The following is a 22,808-nucleotide window of genomic DNA, read 5'->3' as shown; positions in this document are numbered from 1 at the left end:
TCTCACTGGAAAGTCGTCCAAGTAATGCATCACAGAAATGTGTGGGACATCCCACTAGTTGAAGAACAATTGTGACGTCCCTACGGTAGGGTACGTTTGCCTTGTTAGGCACTTGACCAAATGAATTAAATAAAATGATACTAAGAAATACATAATAATTTAAAACTTTTATATAAACTTATTAATATAAATTATTACACGTATGAATACTTTAATTTTAAATGTAGCAATATGAAAAACCCTAAACCACTATTGCTTTGCTATTGAGTTTGTGCTCCACAAGTTGCTCAACATCTAAAGCCACACCTGGAAATTTTTTGGAAAATAACATAATGAGCTAACGCTTAGTAAGTAAATTTCATGCATAGACATACACATGAATGTCGTGAGTTTGAAGTGCACATATACTCATATACTGACTTATAATACTTATACATTTCATTTATTGATTAAGAACTTTCAAACTTTACTTTTGTACTTTTTCTCTTTTTACTTTCACGTTGTTATGGGCCCATTATCTTATGTGCACACTGTTCGATTTAGCCAATACCTGCAAGGCTTGTTACACATATAATATAAAATCACATGGGTTCTCCTCCAGCTAGCCATTATCGCAGCTGGGCTCATCATATTACTCATTTCATCGTTGCCACAGCTGCCATACTTATTACACATATAATGGAGGAGAAAGACGGGAGCATGGAAAATATATCTGAATGGTCAACTCTGACCTAGCCCACACTAGTGGGCAGCCACTATAAGTCTTATAGACCTCTGTCTTCTTTACTGGACTTACTTAATTGCTTCATCGAAACAGTGGCACCCTTTTTAAACACCTTATTGTCACTTTGCTTAAGACTTGTTGTCATTAAAATGTTCAACTTCACATAAGACTTTTCAAGGCATTTCACAACTTTTCTCATATTCATATGCATGGTCTTATATCACATAATAATGTATCACATAACTATGCATGCCATGCATACATGCTGATGCTGAAATGCCAATGTTCATATTCATGATTCATGTTTGATGATATTCAATCAAGGCATTGTATCACGTCTCATATAACTCAAAACATATTTAGTCATAATTCATGAAGATTTGGGTTGGTGGTGTTGTTATACCTTAACATAGAGCTATGGCTCAGGTCTAAGGTTTCCAGCCTAAAAACTTAAAGGCTTCATATATCATAACATGTAACAAAATCATGAACATATAAGGTAATCCACATACTCATCAACATGAGAACACATAGTTGCACATAACTCAGATCAAACTTAACCAATTAAGACAACTTTCACATATCATGAAATTCATCTATTATATATCTTATAATCCATTATGATATACATACCACACATAACTCATATAACCATTCATCACATACTCATCATATGGATCTTCATCCCATACTTAACACAACTGACATATACAATCAATGTAGTCATGCATATCACATTTAAGCACAAAATGTGAAATTTACTTACCTTAACTCCTTAGCTTATTTTAAAATTGCTCACCAAGAGTTAACCAATCCAATCCATGCAGATCCTATTCAAGGTACATCATTTATTAAATTCTATAAAAATCGTAAATATACACTATTGATGGTGTATATTAACAATACCAGAAACCACATAAATGATAATAATAATAATTATTATCAGCATAATGCTAATACTCTTCATGCATCATAATCCTCTTTACAAAACACTACTTTAGGCCTTACTCATAATATAATGTATTTTTATGATACATTAATAATAATAATAATAACAGTTCTCTACGCGACTTCCTTAGTTTTCACATTATTTGTGCGCAAATGTTGAAAGACACTAAGCAATAAAAACATAAGAATTTAGATGTTGTTAATTTTTAAATGAATTTAAGAATATATGGTTAATTTGTTAGATTTTTACCAAGAAATGAGAGATTTGATTTCATCTGGTGGAAAATTGTGAAGAAAATCCAGGAAGTAGTACAATTGGTGATCAAAATCAATTATTATAAGCATCCACTACTTTCTAACAGAAACACAAAAACATTTCATTATTAATATTATATATATTCACTAACAAAATACTAAAAGTAAAAAACTTACCCCTTATGATATGACAACAACCACATCTGACCCGGATTTGAATCAATCATATGCTTTGATACCCATTTAACTCGTTCTTCTTCAGTGGATCCAACATTTGATAACCAAATTGGCTCAACAAAACGAAAAAAGTGACTGATCTCTCTTTTCACTAATTGGAAGTATAAAATCCTACATAAAAAAATATATCTTTTTAACTTAAATTTTGACAGAGCTTCCCTATACCAATCAAAGAAGAACAATGCAAGCACAACATAATTTAAATATTAGAAAATAAAACATAATTCTAGATGAATTCAGGCAACATTTCCCTTATAATAGTGACCTAACCATCTGTCAACTAAGAATCAAATAATTAAAACAACACACAATAAGTTTCTTCCTTATATCTCCGCAGCACACAAATAAATTTCCCAGAACCTACTTCACTAAAACACACAAGTTCTCAACCTTCCATTATCATGGCAATACACAATTTTAATCTCACAACCTACTTCACTATGGATGAGTATTTAAGATATTCAAACTCCTCTAATAAGATAACATACATACCTCTTGCAATTAACAATAATCAAGAAAAACAATTAACTAGAGCCTGCAGGAACATTACGATTAATGATACATTAGTTAAGCATCGTCAGGCTGTATAAATATATATAATCTATTATATATAAAAAGAAAGCTAAGATTGTCATCCCACATCTTAGGAACTCTACTTTGGGTGATGTACAATTCCTTTAAAATCCAATTGACTTCAGCTAGTTGTTAGTCTTAGCTTTCAATTAGTTAGTTTTATTACTTTTGGTTACTATTTGTTACATGTTGTAGCAATGTATACATCTCTTTGTAATATTCTTCATCAATCAATAAGAAAGCTTCTCATTTCATTCATGAGGAAAGAATATGGTATTATTGTCTACATTGATACCATCTTTAAAGTAGTTAGAGTAAATCAGAGCAAAATGAAAACAAAAAGACAAAGACGGATTGATTGCTTTATCTATATGAGCTCATAAGCATCTAACTACATATCATCAAAGAGAAACCAACAACTAATTACTAATCACTACAATGAAACCATCTTAAAAGTGGTCAAAGATTAAAAATAGAGAAAAAAAATGAAAACGAAGAAAAGGAGTGACTTTTTCACTCTTATTAAAATATAAAAAGAGTTAGACTACTATATATGATCATAATGATAAATAGTGCTATTATATATCAAGACGTCTTATTAGTTGGAATGTCTTCTTGATAAACTTTATGTCATATATATAATACTTATTATTATATACCGCATATGTACAAGTTGATGAATTTGTTACAAAACAAAAAATCTACAAAAATATTTGATGCTTGCATTTTCAGTAGTCATTATGTATAATATATATATATAGGGAGAGAGAGAAGTGCGGTCCTTTAATATTACTTAAAATGTGTTATGTAAAAGAAAAATATGCTTGCATTATTTATTTTTGCATGAAAAAACAGCAAAGAAAGGTAGCACTAAAACTTCAGAAAAAAGAAACTCTCCCAATAAGAACAACAGGTCACTGTTTTCATCAGATTTTCTTTAAAATCACACCTTATTATAACTCTTTTCTTTTAGCTGTAGGTTCGTATAAACATTTAACATCTCAAATTCAGACTTTATTATGAATTATTTTCTCCTTAGATTTATATATTGTAGTACAACGTAACTCTCACTTCAGCAAAATGACTCTGAAATAATTACAAGGAAACTTTTTAATGTCTCTTAATCTTTTGCACTCCCTATTTGTAATAAAATAGTAAAAATAAGTTGACCAATTCAAAGTTGCCCTCTAAGACCGTTAAATCATTGATGATGATAATGATAATGATTCTATCTTTTCCCATAGTGTCTTCCATCTCTTGAATTAATAGACATGTGAATATAAATCTCTGCCGGATAGAAGCTAATATAATTGTGAATTGCAATGCAAAAGTAAAGATTTACACGTATAGAAATTATCATTGAGTAATTAGGGAGAAACATGGACTCTAACACACTTATTTTGGGCTGCTTAAGGATCAATAATATAATATATGCTTAGGCTGCATGATATTCATTCCCAGACTTCCTTAGGATAACTTCCTCGTGAGGATATTATTTTGCCAAGAGTATCATCACCAACATGCTCAAACACGAACCAGCAAGAACAACAATAACAGAGCACCAAAGAAAGTATCTAAGTAAAACAGGAAACCAAAATCATTAAAGAAAAACTGAAGAGCAGCACTTATTGAAGTCGATCAAAATTATTAAAGTTTTCCTCTCTAAATCTTTAGGCTGGAATTACCAATTAATTATGAAAAATCAAAATGCAGTGATTAGTCAATGGAATGTAGTTATGATTTATTTATGTTATACCCAGATTTCGAGCCATGGTAAATGTGACCTCGAAAGTTGGATTCGCAACAAATGGTCTCGTAAGGATTGGGGTATGCTCCAGGATTGTATATCGAGCCTGCAAAGTACGATATATGGTCTCGAGTGTGGTGACCTCGAAACGATCGCGATCTCGAAAGGTAGCTCCGAGAACACACTCATCTTTGGGGACGACTTCGGACCGGGGGTCTCGAGCTCGATGTACGTACGATCTCGAAATACACGTGATCTCGGGAGATGTCATTGGCTCGCACAATGACGTGAAACCTGAGATGCTAAAGCCTTGGAGATACGCTATAACCACCTTGAATATCTACAAGTATTATAAACATGAGATGTAATCCTCATTTATTAAAGTAAATCCCCAAGAATGTGGGATATTATTTAGTCAGTTATGCGTTTCCTGGTCTTCAGGGACGTTTCCTTTTTTATCTGATTATAGGCATTTAAAGCCATTTATTTTATTTACAAAAGAGTAACTACCCAAAATATGTGGGATAGTATTCTGCATCCTTCTCTATAAATAGAGAAACCATGCACCATTGTAATGGACCGAATTTCTGATCCTTGAGAGAAAACTCTGAAGAATTCATGATTAAGAATTTTCAGAGATAATCTTGAGATTAATAACAGAGACTCGTGGACTAGGCAGATTTAACTGCTGAACCACGTAAAAATAGCGTTTTTGATTTGTTTTATTTTATTTAGCCATTGTCATTCACTGTTTACGTGCTCTTCTTTCACTGTTTGACGAAAAACGGCGTCAACAATTTATATATGCGGTTTTGATATAAATAAAATGCTATTGAACTTCACCAAAATGCACTCAATGATCTCAGCTGATAAATGAACACAGAGTACATGAGAATTCATTAACATATAGAGAGCTATTATAAAGCATAAAACTAACTCCATTTAACCAGCAGATTACTAATTTTACATAATAGAATGTTTAAAACATTTTTTTTGTTAAGTTTTGGGACACAATCACATAATAGAATCTCACTTTATGTGATTATGAAGTTTGATTCTTTACCCATTATAGCTAGGTTAGAGGGCTTTTGTTTGCAATAGGTCAATATTGATTTTTTTTTGTCAAGTTTTGGGACACAATCATATAATTATTTTGGTTAGGGATATAAATAAAGATTTGTGTACTTTTAAGCATGTGTTGAGAAGTGGTGAAGACCAGTCTCTGCGTTTTCATACAAAAATCCAAACTCTGTTCTAATGTGCAGTTATAATGTTAAATGTCACAAGTGGTGATTTGAAAAGAAAATATAAATGAAGTTTACCTTTTCTAAGTGATTATTATTGTTTTTGCATATTATCAGATGAGATATGTGATCACGAGAAAGGTATATACGGTCACTTAATTCGTTCATTATTTGTATTTTGTATTTTATTTTTATGGCTCTGCATCAGAGTTACAGATACCAGAACCCATCAAATCGCGGCTAGAAAGGAGAGTCCGGCTTACAGACATAGCAGAAACGGTTTCACACCAAAGAGCAATTGGGACTAACTAAAACATAATGGTAGTGAAATGTAATATAGCACTTGAGTTTCAGTGCTTGAATTACAATACCCATTCTCTTGGCATTATGAGTATCACCAGAGACCGACCCCGATATATATATATATATATGAATAAATATATATATATGAATAAATAGACTTGTGTTGAACGACTTACCTGACCGGAGAACGCTATCGATGTTGTGACCGGAGTTGAGGAGGGAGAGCTGCCGCCATTTGGGTCGCTGGCAGAATGAAGAAGAAGATTATGCGCGTGAGGTGTACAGTGAAGAAGATAACTGTGCACGGTTACTTCAAATTTATTTTGGCTTTTATTTTCTATGCCTTAATTTTATTATGGAAAGTGGGTCCATAACTATGATACAACAAGATAAGTCTCTTCTAGAACCGACTTATAATGTTAAAATTAAAATATATATGTATAATTTTAATATATTGATATTTTATTTTAAAATTATAAATCTCCAACTTATTTAATTTAATTTTTTCTAATATTTATAAATATGTATTTATTCAATTTACTTTTAAAATTTTAAAATATATAATTTAATTAAAATTTTAATTTATTCTATAATGCTTACCTGATAAGTCTGTTCTCACACAACTGACTTACCATGTCACATGAGAAGTCATTTCCCACACAACCGACCTGCCATGTTATTTAAAAAATTATTAAAGAGATACTCTAAAAGTGTTTAATAAGTTTTTTTATTTTAAATCACAAATACCATTATATCAAATTATTTTCTTATTTATAAAAATTAAATTAATTTTTTTAATTATTAATAATATATTTATTTATATTTCAAAAATTATAATATATATAATATTAATAAGTATATATTTTTTAATCCTTATTCCACACCTAAATAAATTATATATATATGTATTGTTTAAATGAATTAATATATTTTAAAATTCCAATAATCTACAAACAAATTATTGTATCTTTAATAATATATTTTTATAATGACATGGTAGGTCTTTTCCCACATAACCGGCTTACCATGTCACATGAGAAATCATTTCCCACACAATCGACCTACTATGACACATGAGAAGTCATTTCCTACACAACCGACCTGCCATGTTATTTAAAAAATTATTAAAGTGTTGACGCCGTTTTTCGTCAACAGATAAAAGAAGAGCACAAAAACAATGAATAACGATGGCCAAACGGAACAAACAAATCAAACACACGGTATTTTACGTGGTTCAGCAGTTAAATCTGCCTAGTCCACGAGTCTCTGTTATTAATCTTAAGATTATCTCTGAAAAATTCTTTAGCATGAATTCTCCAGAGTTTTCTCTCAAGGATCAGAATTTCGGTCCATTACAATGGTGCATGGCTTCTCTATTTATAGAGAATGATGCAGAATACTATCCCACATATTTTGGGTAGTTACTCTTTTGTGAATAAAATAAATGGCTTTAAATGGCTATAATCAGATAAAAAAGGAAACGTCCCTGAAGACCAAAAAACGCATAACTGACTAAATAATATCCCACGATTCTTGGGGATTTACATCAATAAATGAGGATTACATCTCATGTTTACAATACTTGTAGATATTCAAGGTGGTTATAGCGTATCTCCAAGGCTTTAGCATCTCAGGTTTCACGTCATTGTGCGAGCCACTGACATCTCCCGAGCTAACATTGCTTTCGAGATAGTACATCAAGCTCAAGACCCCTGCTCCGAAGTTGTTCCTGAAGATGAGGGTGTTCTCAGAGCTACCTTTCGAGATCGAGATCATTTCGAGGTCACCACATTCGAGATCATATATCGTACTTTGCAGACTCAATATACCATCCTGGAGCATACCCCAATCCTTGCGAGACCATTTGTTGCGAACTCAGCTTTCGAGGTCACATTCACTATGGCTCGAAATCTGGGTATAACATAAAGAGATACTCTAAAAATTTTTAATAATTTTTTTATTTTAAATCACAAATACCATTAAATCAAATTATTTTCTTATTTATAAAAATTAAATTAAAATTTTTTAATTATTAATAATTTATTTATTTATATTTCAAAAATTATAATATATATAATATTAATAAGTATATATTTTTTAATACTTATTCCACACCCAAAAATAAATTATATATATGTATTTTTTTAAATAAATTAATATATTTTTAAATTTCAATAATATAAAATAAATTAGAGTATCTTTAATAATGTATTTTTATAATGACATGGTAGGACAGTTCTATACAACCGACCAACCATGTCACATGAGAAGTCATTTCCCACATAACCGACCTACCATGTCATTTAAAAAATTATTAAAGAGATATACTCTAAAGTATTTTATAATTTTTTTATTTTAAATTATAAATACTATTAAATTAAAATATTTTTTTGTTTATAAAAAATTAAATTAATTTTTTTAATTACAAATAATTTATTAATTTATTTATATTTAAAAAATTATAATATATGTAATATTAATAAGTATATTGTTTTATACTTATTTCATACTGAAATAATTATATATATATCTATTGTTTAAATAAATTAATATATTAAAATTCAAATAATGTAAAATTTATATTTGTTAATATTACATTATAATTATATTTTATAAATAAAAAATATTTTAATTTAATAACATTTACAATTTAAAATAAATAAATAAAAATTTGATAAAAGAGTAGTGTCTTAAATAATTTTTTAAAGGACATGTTAGTTCGATTCTGTGTCATTATACAAATATATTGTTAAAGATGGTCTAATTTTTTTTTACATTATTAAATTTTAAAATATATTAATTTAATTTAATTCATTTATTTATTTATACTTCAAAACATTATAATGTAATATTAATAAATATAAATTTCTTACATTTATTTCATACACTAATAGCTTACACATATATATTTATAGGTTAAATAAATTAATATATTTTAAAATTCTTATAATGTGACATGATAAGTCGGTTGACATGGTAGCGACCTACCATATCACCAAGGTAGGACATGGTAAGTCGGTCCACATAGAATTGACATCCCATGCTTACCTTTGACATACATGATAAGTCGGTTCTGTATAAACCGACTTATGAATGTGTGTTAAGTCGGCTTAAGCAGAACCGATCTCTCATGGCCGATGGCTGATGTCCAAATTGTGGTACCTCTCTCATTATGTCTTTATCAATTAGTTTCAATTATCCTATAATGAACATTATTCTATAAATTTAATTACATAATGAAATTTCTGTTCTCTAACAGAAATTGAACGCTCAATGTTCAAGCTCTGAATCAACACTAAAAAGAACAACTAATCTACTTCCATTTAAGTAAGGAGTGGATTCCATATCTCTGAAGTATATTTCCAGCCACTTGCAGTTCTATGACTCCAAGATACCAAGAATTCGACTGTAGGATTATTGAGCCTTACCTGATAAGTCCAAAAGTCATAAAAGCACAAATAGGAGTCCATTACTCAATTCATGATTGACGTCAAGTCTCAAATGACCATTGATTGATGAATGTTGAACTTCTATATTTTAACGAAGATTATCAGAAGTTACTATTTTCATCGCATCTTAGTCATACACAATCTATATTGTATACAATACATCTATCTCTTTATGTCGTTGCACATAACAGCCTAGATAAACTGTTATATTTTAAACAAATGATAGAAAAGTAGGAACAAATGGGGAGTACGTGCAATTGCAACGTGAGTCCTAAAAACATCATTTTAGGACTCGCAACGTGAGTCCTAAAAACATCATTTTAGGACTTGCATTGCGAGTCCTAAAAACATCATTTTAGGACTCGCAATGCGAGTCCTAAAAACCTTAGTTTTTAAGGCTCTCAAATAAAGGACTCGTGCCTCGCGAGTCCTAAAAACTTTTTTAGGACTCGCAATGCTAGTCCTAAAAACTTTTTTAGGACTCGCAATGCTAGTCCTAAAAAACCTTTTTTGTAGTAGTGCAAAATGATACTCTGATGGTTAAGTCAGCCCAATGCTCCAACTCTCAATCAATAATCTTCTTAGTTTTAGTCAATCTAAAAGTCCAAGGTCCCAAAATGAGTCCCTTGTCTACTATGTATTGAAGAATAACCGATAATAAGGTTAAGAAGGCTTATCATGATTGGTCCCATGTCATGATTGTGTTCTTTTTCTTCTTGTTTTGAGCTCAAACACTCATCTTCTGTTCCGTTCATTTTGAGTCTAGAGCTCATCATTCAATTCATTCGTTTTGAGCTTATGGCTCATTATTAAATTAATTCGTCTTGAGTTCAGAGCTCATCAATCCATTCATTCGTGTTGAGCTCAGAGTTCATGAATCATACTTTGACTTTCTTAGCGAAATCCCTCCTCAAAATCATCACTTTCTCTTTTAAATGCAATGCCACATCACTTCGGGGAAATTCTTCCAGTACAAATATAAAATAATTTTAACAAATAAGTAGCTACATAATACTGTGATCGTTTACATCATGGTCTTCCTTCAAGATTCTTGATATCAGAGAAAACAGCTCCAGATGGATCTTCCCAGCTAAAGTAATATCTAACTGTACCATCAGGATTCATTTGAGAAGGTTCTCCACCAAACCTAATGTTTTCTTCTGCATTGTTCTGCAGTTGCATTGCCAACTCTAACTCTCGCACCACTTCCTTCATCGATGGCCTATCGGCTCCGTTATCTAGCATGCAACTCATCGCAATCTCCCCATACTTGTTCAAACACTCAGGTGCAATCTTACCATTTAGATATGGGTCAATAATCTGAATCAGAATTTTGTCTAAATAGCATGTCTGAAACCATTGGGATAGGCTCATTTTCCTTCTCTCTACATTTCGTAATATCGGTGGCCTACCACACAGTACTTCACACAACACTACACCAAATGAGTACACATCAGACTTTTCCGTTAATTGTTGGCATTTAAAATATTCCGGATCTAAATACCCAAAACTACCTTTGACCATTGTGCTGACATGGGTCTTCGATAAGGTGGTGGGGACCATTTTTGATAACCCAAAATCTGAAATCTTGGCTACTAGTCTTTCACTTAATAAAATATTAGTGGTTTTTACATCACGATGGATGATCATATGATTTACACCTTCATGCAGGTAATATAGCCCATTAGCCACTCCAAGACAGATTTGGAGTCGTTGTTTCCAAGAAAGAGGTGAATTATCAGTGTTATAGAGATGACTAGAAAGAGTCCCGCGTACCATGTACTCGTATACAAGAATCATTTCTGACTCTTCGTTACAATAACCAATAAGAGAGACAAGATTGAGGTGGCGGAGATAGGAGAGCATCTCAATTTCAGTTTTAAACTCATGCCCCCCTTGTAATGATTGGTGTTTTAACCGTTTAATTGCAACTGGGATGGTCCCACCATCGATATATCCTTTGTAGACGTTGCCAAATCCACCCCTACCGATAATGAACATAGAGTCGAAGTTGGTGGTTGCGACTTTGATCTCTGCCAATGAAAAGTATCGACACAGATCTAACGGCAATGAAGAACCTTGTTTCTTCCTTGACTTGGACTTGGTACAAAAAATGGGGTCCCACCAATTACTACCTTCAGTAGAAGCTGAGTCTTTAACTTTTCTTCTACTCTGAGAAATGAAGAAACTTAGAACAGAGATCAGAACCATACAAGCGATTATGCCAAAAACGACCCCAATAATAGTTATTAGACTGCTTTTCCCCTTCTCCGCATCCGTGGATGGTCGGGCAATTGCGGTACGGTTAGGAGAGTCGGGATTTAGACCGGCAAGATTACCGCTGTCATCGTTCAATTTGAAGATCTCCAGTCCATTCAAAATTGCATCCACAAAAGTCGTCCGATAATCATCCGGGTTCGCTTGCAGAGCTACAGAGAGCTTAACTTTCTTTTGATCGCTATTATTACCAAACCATAGGTAGTCTTTGTAGTAAGGTACAAATTGACCATGAGCAAAATTGATAATATCGAATTTTTTCTCAACTCTATCATCTGCTATATAAATATAAAAGACCCGATCGCCGACTTCAGTAAACTCTTTGTTAATCTCGCAAAAGTGCAATCTCAACATGTATCTAAATTTGGAATCCACAGAAAATTCCCAAGTGAGATTGTAACTTCTCAGTAACGCTTTATTGGGCTTATTTCCTGTAGACCGGCCGGTTTTATAGACGCTGTCAGGTGCTGCATAAGATGAAATATTATCTCTGAATTTCAGTGGAGTTCTGGTAATGGTAATTGGTTGAACGCTCAGCCCTTCACTCACCAGGTACTCTTCTTCCGTGTTCCATTGACGAAACATGCCGGTGTCGTCAATGGGGGAGAGAGTGTTGCCACCAATATTTATTCGATACATAGTTTCCATAGCCGTGTTGTTTGTGAGGGTGAAGAAGCGACCTTCCTGTCCCACAATAGCAAGGCCACGGCCATTTGAATAATATAGAGCAGAGGGCATGGATACTATTTCGATGCCGTTGATGAAAGCAAAAGCTCCACCTGCCTGAGAAGATGTAGGAGTGAAAGTTATCTTCATGGGTGACTTCTCCACTGTCAAAATGTATTCTTTCTTTATACCATATATGTTAAGAGCATCAGCAGTAAGAGAAGCGCTGAAGTTTTTTAGCAGAGTATATTTGTCGATCCTGACTTCGAAGAAGGCCTTTGAGCGATTAAAATCTCTGTATGTTGCTGAGAAGAAGTACAACCGGACGAACTTTGGGCCTGGGGTTACTGGTACCGTGTAGGTGAATTCAGAAAGCGAGAGCCGTGCTGTTTCATACGGGACTGGGTCCAACGCAATTGTTCTTTCCACCGCTTTGAGGGGGGCTGATGCTTTATTTTTGCCTTCTAAAGGAAAAAATTTGGAGTCTATGTCTCCATTCCAGCTCCGTTTATCTTGTGCAATGTGTTCTCCTGAAGATCCACAGTCGATGATTATGTTCTCCACAGGGATGTAAGGAGGTGGCCTTTGTTCGTAGGTGATTTCAATGAAGTAGAAGAAGAAGAAGAAGATCATGACCATACCCATACCCATCGGTAGTCTCTGAAGATATTTGTTGCTGGTTCTGCTCATGGTTATCAGAATAAAAGAAAAGGCAATCACCCGTAGATTTTGATATAAGATTTCTTGAGATAATATATTATTTGTGTTTGATCTGATCGACGTCTTTTATAAGCGGCCATGAGCGCAGTTAATTTATTTAGTATTATTTAGTCAAACATGTTAAACTTTAAAAGAAGGATGATTAGAAAACAATAACAATTATATTCTACATATCAATTAAAATATATACTTATATAGAGGCATGTCTTTAATGAAATTTGAGTTAGAAAATTTACCTCCAACATCATTGTTTATGGGGCGATTAATGGTTGCGTACTACCTATCAAAAGAAGCCGAAAATAACAAGAAGAGCAACGGGTGTTTATGAACACTACTCTCTTGAATTTCTCTCTAAACCATACATACCACATCAACAATGTTAGGGTATATCTATCTTTTGTATGAACATATATGGGCCTAGTGGGCCTTGATATATAAAGAGAGGGAGAGTTAGATGTCTTAGCCCAATGGGTTGGTCGAAAGACGTTGAGAGTGTGCATGGACCCTGAGTATATTAGTATGTTATGTCTATCCCATTATGACCCGATCATAATACCATACATATAAATATACAATTATCGTAATATAATAATAACACTGAGAAAGCACACTTAATTATGTCAGTTAAAATAAAGTCTTTTAACAAAACCAATAGAACTCTTCAATGTGATAATAAACAGTTGTTGTGTTTTGGATAGATGTACAAGACTAAGCCAAAGGGGCTGAAGGGTAAACTTGTAAATGAACTTAAATAATCGATGGTGGAATGACACGCACTCAAAAACAATAACTTTGACCGAGAAGGAAGACTGAATTAATGATAACTTTGAATTCAAAGTCTTCTTCCACTCACATTTTGGTGGAAGAAGGATAAAAAGATGTGCAAATATGTTCGAATTCAAAGTCTTCTTCCACTCACATTAATGCTATATTAGAAGATGACAATATATGTATAGTTGAAACTAACAATAGATTTGTACAAAGAAGGTGTGAAGACTTTGAATCTAAGACCTCACTTATAGTGATAAGATATGGATATTTTATATAACACATAAAATTCCACTTCATTTGGTATTTATTTAGTATTGGACATCTTTAAGTATCTTATAGGAACAACATTCTCTGTTGAATTTATTTGCTTCAAGACTAACCTGCAAACACTAATAAATCATAACAGAAACCAACAAAAATACAAAGATAACAATTCGGAAAAATAATTAAAAGGAAATATACAAGGTGAACACAGAGGAGTTATCCTGGTTCGGATTACAGAATTGATCCTACGTCCAGCAGAGCAACATGTCAAGAGTCTACTATAAAATCATGAAGAATATAAACACCATCCACAGTAGAAAGTATTAGCACTCTCACTCAGTACAAGAACAACTATTCGCTCTTCCCTTGTATCGGAGTACACCCAAGGTTCTCAATTTCTCTTAACACAGTAATGAAAAAACCTCTCACTCTCTCTAACACTTCCTTTCTCCGTGTAAAATGTTACATCTGAAATGAATGTCAATAAGACACTACAACAAAAAACATTATGCATAACTCTGAAAAAGTGCTATCAAAAACATTTTATAACATTTTACCAAATGCTAACATAGTCCATGTTATTAAAAGTCTGGACATTTTTATGATAATTTTCAAGTGTTATCAATAGTGTTATAATTAACTATTCCATAACAATTTTTCTTTGTTATAAAATACATACAATATCTATTTATCAAGCTTATAAATATTTTTTCAAGAGTCAAACATTATGCTTATTTCATGATACTATTTAAGTGTTATAAAAAATGTTATTATAGATTCTTTTATAACATTTTGGGCATGTTATATTATATTAATGATAAATTTTTACTATAGTTCTTATTTTTGTTTAAATATTTTATTATTTATATTATATTTTAATAAAATTTATTTTTGGTACCTTGACAACAATATAATAAAAAAAACATTAGATTTACAAAAATGTCAATACCATCATATTAGTTAACTCTGTCCAAATACATGTTTCACTTAAGAAGTGAATAACTTTCAAAAAGTAGAGTTTAGAGAATCAAAGTCATCATGATAAAATTCTAGCTAAGACTTTTTGCTAAAATTTTAAAAAAACTTCCATGTTTCACGACCAACGAACCAATAGCACCAATAGTCATGGATGACATTCTTCTTTGCGCTTCATCTCCTATGACTTCAGTGACATCGATATCGTCCGTTATAGTATTGGAGTCGCTCTAGTGGTCATCCTCAGGAGTCGATCAGATACACTTGGTCATCCACGAAATCCTTAGCACGATTGGAGTGAATAAAGTAGCATAGACCTTAAAATTCTAATACGACATCAACGGAGTATAGCATAAGAATAGCTTTGCAGGTACCCGTGATGGTCATGAAGTGAGAGCCATTGAATCAAATCCCTCTACCACTGAAATCAACAATACAAATCAAATTACCCAAACAAAATCGAAAGAAAGGGAGAGAGAGAAATAGTTCACATAGGCAATGCCATAAAGGTTTGGAAGAGTGGTGGAATACTTGAGAAAGCTTTGGACATTCCTGTCAATAAAACTGCCATTAGAACTACAAAGGGCCCTAGCAAAGAGAGACATCAAGGAGAAAGAGAGCGATTCTAGGGCCAAGATAGAATGTGTGAAAATGAAAGGCATCTCATGGGCCCAAAATCCAACATTCACCTTCAAAATCCAACATAAATAAAACCAATATCGGACTAACTCTAATTTTATTCACCAGATATAATGTGCAATAAAATCTGAAGATTAGAAGCAAGCAACTCAAGTTTCAGAGCAACAGGAAAACTAGTTCTGAAGGGACCAAGCAGTCAGATGGTCTCAAATATTATCTAAACAAGTTATAGCAAAAATAATAAAAAATCAAAATCCAATAATAACTACTAGAGTCTAATAAGAGTAAATAAAATATATCATGAATTCCACAATGCAACTTGATCTAATATGATATATTATATACATAAATATAAAATGTACTTTTAACGAATGGAGTATTAAAATTTATTACACTTAGTCATCCTCTTCATACTGCAAAACAAAAGGTCAGTCAAAGTCCATTATGCTCATATCCAAAGTCCATTACACCACTCGATTATAATTATCCAATAACTTAACAATGCCAATCTATAGTAGAGTTTTTGTAGTAGACAGATTATTACAATTTTATTCCAATATAATAATTAGTCAACAAAATAGAATGCTTCTTTATTCTCACAGTGCTGAAACAATTAATGTTACAAACTAAAATGTATCAGAATCCTACCAAGAAGATACAGGTAACCATCATCATCATCATCATCATAATTATTACTGCTAATACAACAATAATAGTTCTTACCCTATCTACAAGGCTTGTGACATACAGAGTAAGCACATTTTTTATGCTTTTGTCCTCTTGCATGGTGATCGTATAACAGAACAATACGTAGCCCATATTATATTATAACATGAATTAAATGATATACAACTAATAAATTGTGGAGAACCCAAATCTAGAAAGAAAATAATATATCATAAAAATTATACCTTGGATTAGGGAACTCGTTTGGGATTTTCCTCTTCTTTTCCATTGAAGTCATTTTCTAAGTGACTTGCTCACCACTTTCCATCTTATGCACAACAGTGGATGACTCTGTGCTCTGTTTTTTGGTCAACCGAAACAAAGAAAAATATGTTATCCTTGTGTCATTCAATAAGTAATTTTTTCAAACACCTTCAGTGCAATAGAAATGTAAAATATTGAGCAGAATAGGTGAGGTGAAACCAAATGAATCTTCTCACAATTGTTTAGAAGAAAGAAACTAGAAACTAAGCAAGATATAAACTACTAAATTTATTAAACTCTAGGAAATTTTCTAAATCAGAGATTGATAAAATTTATTTGTGTGTGGATTTTTATGTAAGAAATTTAATCTCAAGTAAAATAAATCCAATGGAGACTAAGAATAAGATTAATATCCAACGAACACTCACCTTCACCAAGAGAGACACGGTTGGTTACGATGAACTACAGAGCAAATGATCTCACAATAAGATCAAGCGAAAGAGATGTAGAGACCATTATGCATTTGGAAACATAAACAACAAACCGACATAGAGATGTATAAGTTATAGAGCAACATAATTCTCAAAATCTACCGTCTGTATGATTCTCAAACTATATATTTGTTCTGCATGTGTATAATCAAAGATTGTTGCCAATACTGGAAAGTTCAAAAAACTAACATTCAATCCTGAATTAAATATACATATTGAACTAATCTCCAATCTTAACACAAGAATTTACCCCCAAAATGGAAAATATGTTCTAACTGACATGAGAAAAATCCCAAACACATACAAATTTCTTAACAACGAGCGATGGTGAGTGAAGAAGAGAGACGACCACAGCAACACTAGTCGCGACAGCAGCTGTGCAAGGGAGTCAAAAATGCCGAGATGCGACCGCAACAATGGTCCGATGACAAGAACAGCCGATCCGGCTAGCGGACTGAGGAGGCTGGAGGTCTACAGGAGACACCAAAGGGAGATGAAATCGGATAAATCGGCATTGGAGGAAGAGGTATATTATGATCGGAAGAGCAGAAGAGTGACTGCTGGTAAGGACGGAGAAGATGAAATCGGAGATCACGTTACTTTTCTAGTTTCTACAGTAAAAGAGGCCAATAGTAAATATTATATATTACAACCCAATGTTGAATATGTAATTGGATCCCAAGAATACACGACCCAATATGCCACCTTAGTTGTTTAAAACAATAACTCTTTTTTAAAAAGTCATTTCAAATGTGATATATAATGCAAAATGTTGTAGTGAGAGGTGTTTAGAGAGACTTTCCTATGGCTAGCTAACTGACTTAATTAACTAATATTTTGAGGTTTGGGAGAATTAACTCAACATTCTCAATTCATGAAAATTTCAATCTGTTTATAGAGAGAATAAAAAAAATCAAAATACGTAATTTATTTTCATTTGCTTTGAGAATACATTGATTTGTATATCTTATATTATAATAAGAGCATGTTTTATTTTCTTTTGTAAAAAAAAACAAAAATAGACTTCCATGAGAAAAAATTGAGAAAAGGTTGTATGTGGCAGCAGAGTTAAAGATTCTAAGAAAAGCACTAAATTAACATACACAATTAAATAATATCACTAATACAAAACTAGGCTTTCCCGACACCCAACCACGACAGTTAACTCTATTGACTATCGTAATTGCTTAGCGTGACTCTACGTCGATAGTGAAAAACTGTTAGCATAGAAACCAATTCCGACAGTTAATAACTTTCACTATTGCTTTTGACTATCGCTATTGACCCCAAGCCTCCCCGGGCCCAACCAACATCACCACTGTAACGTCCTCCTAATCCAGGACTCTTACACAGTGTACTTCAAATTGTGTCAAACTTTCTAACCAAGTCATTTGATTTAAAATGTGTAACTATGGGTAATGTCAAGGGTTAGAATTAAAAAATTTGGTCAAAAGAACTGTTTTATTTGAAAAGATTCATACAGTCATGGGATCCCAAAATATTACAATTAAATTTTTTAAAAAGGTGTATATACATCAAAAGGTACATTCAGCTGACGTTAGCGGCAAAATAGGGCTACAACCCTAGTTCCATTGAGATATCCCCGGTCGTGGTGGTCGAGCAGCCGCATATGTACACGCGACCACCGAAGCTCCAACTCATGGCTGGACAAGCTTTCCCTTCCCCATACCTGCACCACATAGAACTCGTGAGCCAAGGCTCAACAAGAAAGCTCAACATGTGCATAAACAAAAAAATATAAACTTCCAGATACCCATCTGGCATGTTCAGCAATAATAATCTACAGATACAATCGTTCAGTTACAAACAAGTGGTCATTAGACCAACTTGGGGTTGTTTCCCTAAACAATTGGCTTTAGAGCCAACTCTGGGACCTATGCCCTAGCTACGTGACCATAGAGTCACCTAGGGCCCTTGCCTTTAGCTCTAAACAACTAGTCGTAGAGCTAGCCCAACCCCTTTGTTTATCAACGACCATAGAGTCAGCCAACATAATAGTACATTGTTGGTTTAGGCTTAAGCCTTTCATCCAGAGCACAGCGCGATTTTGCCAACCTTGACAAATAAGTCAAGCCTTGATCTAGGAATACAAACCTCAATAAAAAAACAAATATGGATAGGCATATCCCAACAAAATACGCACGCATGCATGTTAATCACATAACACCATCGAATAGCCATTCTCACAATACTAATGATACTTATTTAACGTGGCCTCATGCCCTAACCACAGAATTCATACAACAAACGTGAAACACTTAAGCAGGTATCAACCAACATGTGAAACAATAGCTCAAACATAAATGTGGTCAGGGCCCAATCCCTAGTCATGATAATTGTTAATAGTCGGGCCAAGCCCTAATGACGTATAACACGTATTGGGTGCAGTTTTCTTACCTCAGGTTCGAGTATAGCGTACAAAAGAACGACCCTCGAGCACGATCCAGGTTCCGAGCCCCTAGCAATAACCTAGTCACAACCATAATATAGAATTCCATCAATAATGAGAAAATAAAGGCTTCTGGACCAAGTCATATCCTTCGAGGAGTTCCACTAAACCGGGTAGTGGAATCAACCCCGAGCCCTAAGGAAAAGGTTCCCATTTTTAAAAGCTCCACAAGGCCAAAAATGCCCAGGCAGGCCGCGACCTGACCCTGAGGGTCGCGGTGTGCCCTCCTATTCAAGAGCCTCCCCCTCTGTCAAAGGGACGCGGGCCACAACTTGCCCTTGAGGGTCACGACACGCCCCCAAGACAGAGACCTCCCAAGGCCCTGGGTTCAAGCTGAGTCGCAACCCCTCAAGAACAAAGCCAAATTCAATCAAAACTAACCCAAATTCACCCCAAAACCATAATTCAATTACCACAATAGTTCTAACACCTTCCCACCAGCAAAACCCAACAAAAATCTAGTCTTAAAACTCATCAAAACACTAATTCCAGTTCTTGAGCAAAAAGGTACAAAACACTTCAAACACAACTGCAAACTCTTACCTAAATCAGTTAAACACAAGGATTAGATTGTTACCTTAGCTGTGGATGATGATCCCTTAACCACAAGCTTTCCAAATCCCAATCCCAAGCCTTCAATTCTTGTGTTTCTAGCCCAAAATCCTCTTAATTTTCCCAAGAACTAGTTTGAAGCAACTTAGAGAGAAAGAGAGTGAAGGAGAGAGAAAGAGTCAGTCAAAAGCTTCTAAGTGTTTTTTTGTGTGTTTTGTTTTCTATGGCTTAAGTGACTTAAGCTAATCCCTAGGCTCGGGGTACCAAAAACGTCCCCGAAGGAAAAATGGTCGAATGCCCCAATATTTCCTCCTCTGTCAAAGGGACGCAGGCTGCGACTTGCCTAGAGGGTTGCAGCGCCCTCCCTCCCCCCCCCCCCCCCCCCCCCCCCCCCCGCGCGCCCAAGACCGAGACCTCCCAAGGCCCTGGGTTCAAGCTGAGTCGTGGCCCCTTAAGAACAAAGCCGCGACTTGGCCCCACGAACCCAGATTTTCTTCAATTTTCAACAGCCAAATTCAATCCAAACTAACCCAAATTCACCCAAAAACCATAATTCAATTACCACAATAGTTTTGACACCTTCCCAGCAGCAAAACCCAACAAAAATCCAGTCTTAAAACTCATGAAATTCTTGACCTAAAAGGTTCAAAACACTTTAAAACAGCTACAAAATCTTATTAAATCAGTTAAACACAAGGATTAGATTGTTACCTTAGGTGTTGATGATGACCCCCTAACCACAAGCTTTCCAAATCCCAATCCCAAGCCATCAATTCTTGTGTTTCTAGCCCAAAATCCTCATAATTTTCTCAAGAACTAGTTTGAAGCAACTTAGAGAGAAAGAGAGTGAAGGAGAGAGAAAGAGTCGGTCAAAAGCTTCTGAGTGTTTTTTGTGTTTTGTTTGCTAAGGCTTAAGTGACTTAAGCTAATTCCGAGGTTCGGGGTACCAAAAGCGTCCCCGGGGGCAAAATGGTCGAATTCCCCAATATTTCCTCCTAAACTCCCTAACTCCAAAGATATCTCCAATTATTTATTCCCATTACCCGATAACCAAATTAAATGCCTAATACCCAAAATATCCCTCGACTCGCCCCGAGTCGGGTATTGGGTCCCGTTGTGACTTTCCCGCTAACTTGCTCCCTAGGATTGTCTTGTGTTGAGTAAATTAAATAAACCCACATAATAATGTGGTCGTACGCATATATCACATAATTATAAAATTATGCCCGTAATGACCAAATTATCATAATTTCCCTTTTAATAAGAAACAAGCCCATTTGCATATTTAATATCCCTAAACATGCACAACCAGTCATATTATCACATAATTACAATTAAATATAACAAATCATCATATAATTCCATATATTGCCATCATGGCCCCCTATTTAAGACCCTAAGCCTTATTAGGTAATTTTGGGACATTACAACTATCCCCTCCTTACAGAAATTTCGTCATCGAAATTTTACCTGAATAGCTCAGGATACTGAACCCGCATATCTACCTCTAGCTCCCAGGTCACCTCCTCGACCTTGTGGTTCCTCCATAATACCTTATCTAAAGGTGTAGTCTTGTTCCTCAATACCTTGTCCTTCCTGCCTAGAATCTGAACTGGTTGTTCTTCATAGGACAAGTCTGTCTCAAATTCTAGATCTTCATAACTCAGTACATGAGTTCCATCAGAAACATACTTCCTCAGCATGGAAATATTGAATACATTATGCACACTAGACAACATAGGGGGTAAGGCCAACCTGTAGGCCACCTGCTCTATCCTCTCCAGGATCTCAAATGGTCCCACAAACCTAGGGCTCAACTTGCCCTTCTTCCCGAACCTCTTCACCTTTCTTAGAGGTGAAACCGTAAGGAAGACATAGTCTTCCACCTGGAACACTACGTTCCTCCGCCTTGGGTCTGAATAGCTCTTCTATCTACTCTGAGATGAGAGCATTCAAGCTCTAATCTTCTCGATAGCCTCAGTGGTCCTCTGATTTGCATTAGGACCTAGATATTTCCTCTCACCCATCTCATCCCAGTGAATGGGCGATCTGCACTTCCTACCATACAACATCTCATAAGGTGCCACCCCAATGGTAGACTGGTAGTTGTTGTTATAGGAAAATTCTATTAGAGGAAAATATCTACTCCATGATCCTTCAAAGTCCAACACACACACTCTCAGCATGTCCTCCAATATCTAGATAGTCCACTCAGACTGACCATCGTTCTGAGGATGATAAGTTGTGCTGAACTTCAGCTGTGTACCCATCGCCCTCTGTAAACTTCCCCAAAACTTGGAGGTGATGATAGGGTTCCTATTAGACACGATAGACGTCGGAGTCCCATAAAGGCGAACTATCTCTCTCACATAGAGATCTGAATACTGGTCAACCGTGTAATTTGTCCTCACTGGTAGAAAATGAGCTGATTTTGTATATCGATCCACGATGAACCAAATAGAATCATGCTGGCCCACTATCCTGGGCAACCCTACCATGAAACCCATCGTGATATCCTCCCACTTCCACTCTGGCATATCCAGAGGCTGTAATAGCCCTCCCAGCCTCTGATG

The 22,808-nt window shown here is 34.4% G+C and overlaps 1 protein-coding gene and 2 long non-coding RNA genes across 4 annotated transcripts; all 3 read right to left on the bottom strand.

Annotated features, from left to right (window-relative positions):
- Positions 1-1,776: 1,776 nt before the first annotated feature.
- LOC133817862 (uncharacterized) lies at positions 1,777-6,379 on the bottom strand. 2 transcript variants are annotated; one of them, XR_009885729.1, is made up of 4 exons: positions 6,208-6,379; positions 2,105-2,275; positions 1,923-2,027; positions 1,777-1,838 (listed from the first exon to the last, which is right to left on the bottom strand). It is a non-coding gene; the product is annotated as an uncharacterized LOC133817862 (long non-coding RNA). The 2 variants fall into 2 exon arrangements; XR_009885728.1 differs by lacking the exon at positions 6,208-6,379 and having other exon boundaries at positions 2,105-4,480.
- Positions 6,380-10,387: 4,008 nt separating this feature from the next.
- LOC133817860 (receptor-like protein kinase FERONIA) lies at positions 10,388-13,492 on the bottom strand. Its single transcript, XM_062250479.1, has one exon. It carries the CDS (start codon positions 13,111-13,113, stop codon positions 10,510-10,512), a length of 2,604 nt encoding a protein of 867 aa, XP_062106463.1. The 5' UTR covers positions 13,114-13,492; the 3' UTR covers positions 10,388-10,509.
- A 2,163-nt stretch (positions 13,493-15,655) lies between these two features.
- On the bottom strand, positions 15,656-17,929 carry LOC133817859 (uncharacterized). Its single transcript, XR_009885727.1, has 3 exons — positions 17,518-17,929; positions 16,704-16,816; positions 15,656-15,705 (listed from the first exon to the last, which is right to left on the bottom strand). It is a non-coding gene; the product is annotated as an uncharacterized LOC133817859 (long non-coding RNA).
- Between the last annotated feature and the right edge of the window lie 4,879 nt (positions 17,930-22,808).

The sequence above is a fragment of the Humulus lupulus genome, chromosome 2 (genome assembly GCF_963169125.1).
Source record: "Humulus lupulus chromosome 2, drHumLupu1.1, whole genome shotgun sequence".
Lineage (NCBI taxonomy): Eukaryota > Viridiplantae > Streptophyta > Magnoliopsida > Rosales > Cannabaceae > Humulus > Humulus lupulus.
This window is presented reverse-complemented; position numbering and strand designations above follow the sequence as displayed.

Bases quoted from the DNA above. Each gene is read 5' to 3' on its own strand.
- LOC133817860 (XM_062250479.1), bottom strand. From the start codon at position 13,113: ATGAGCAGAACCAGCAACAAATATCTTCAGAGACTACCGATGGGTATG.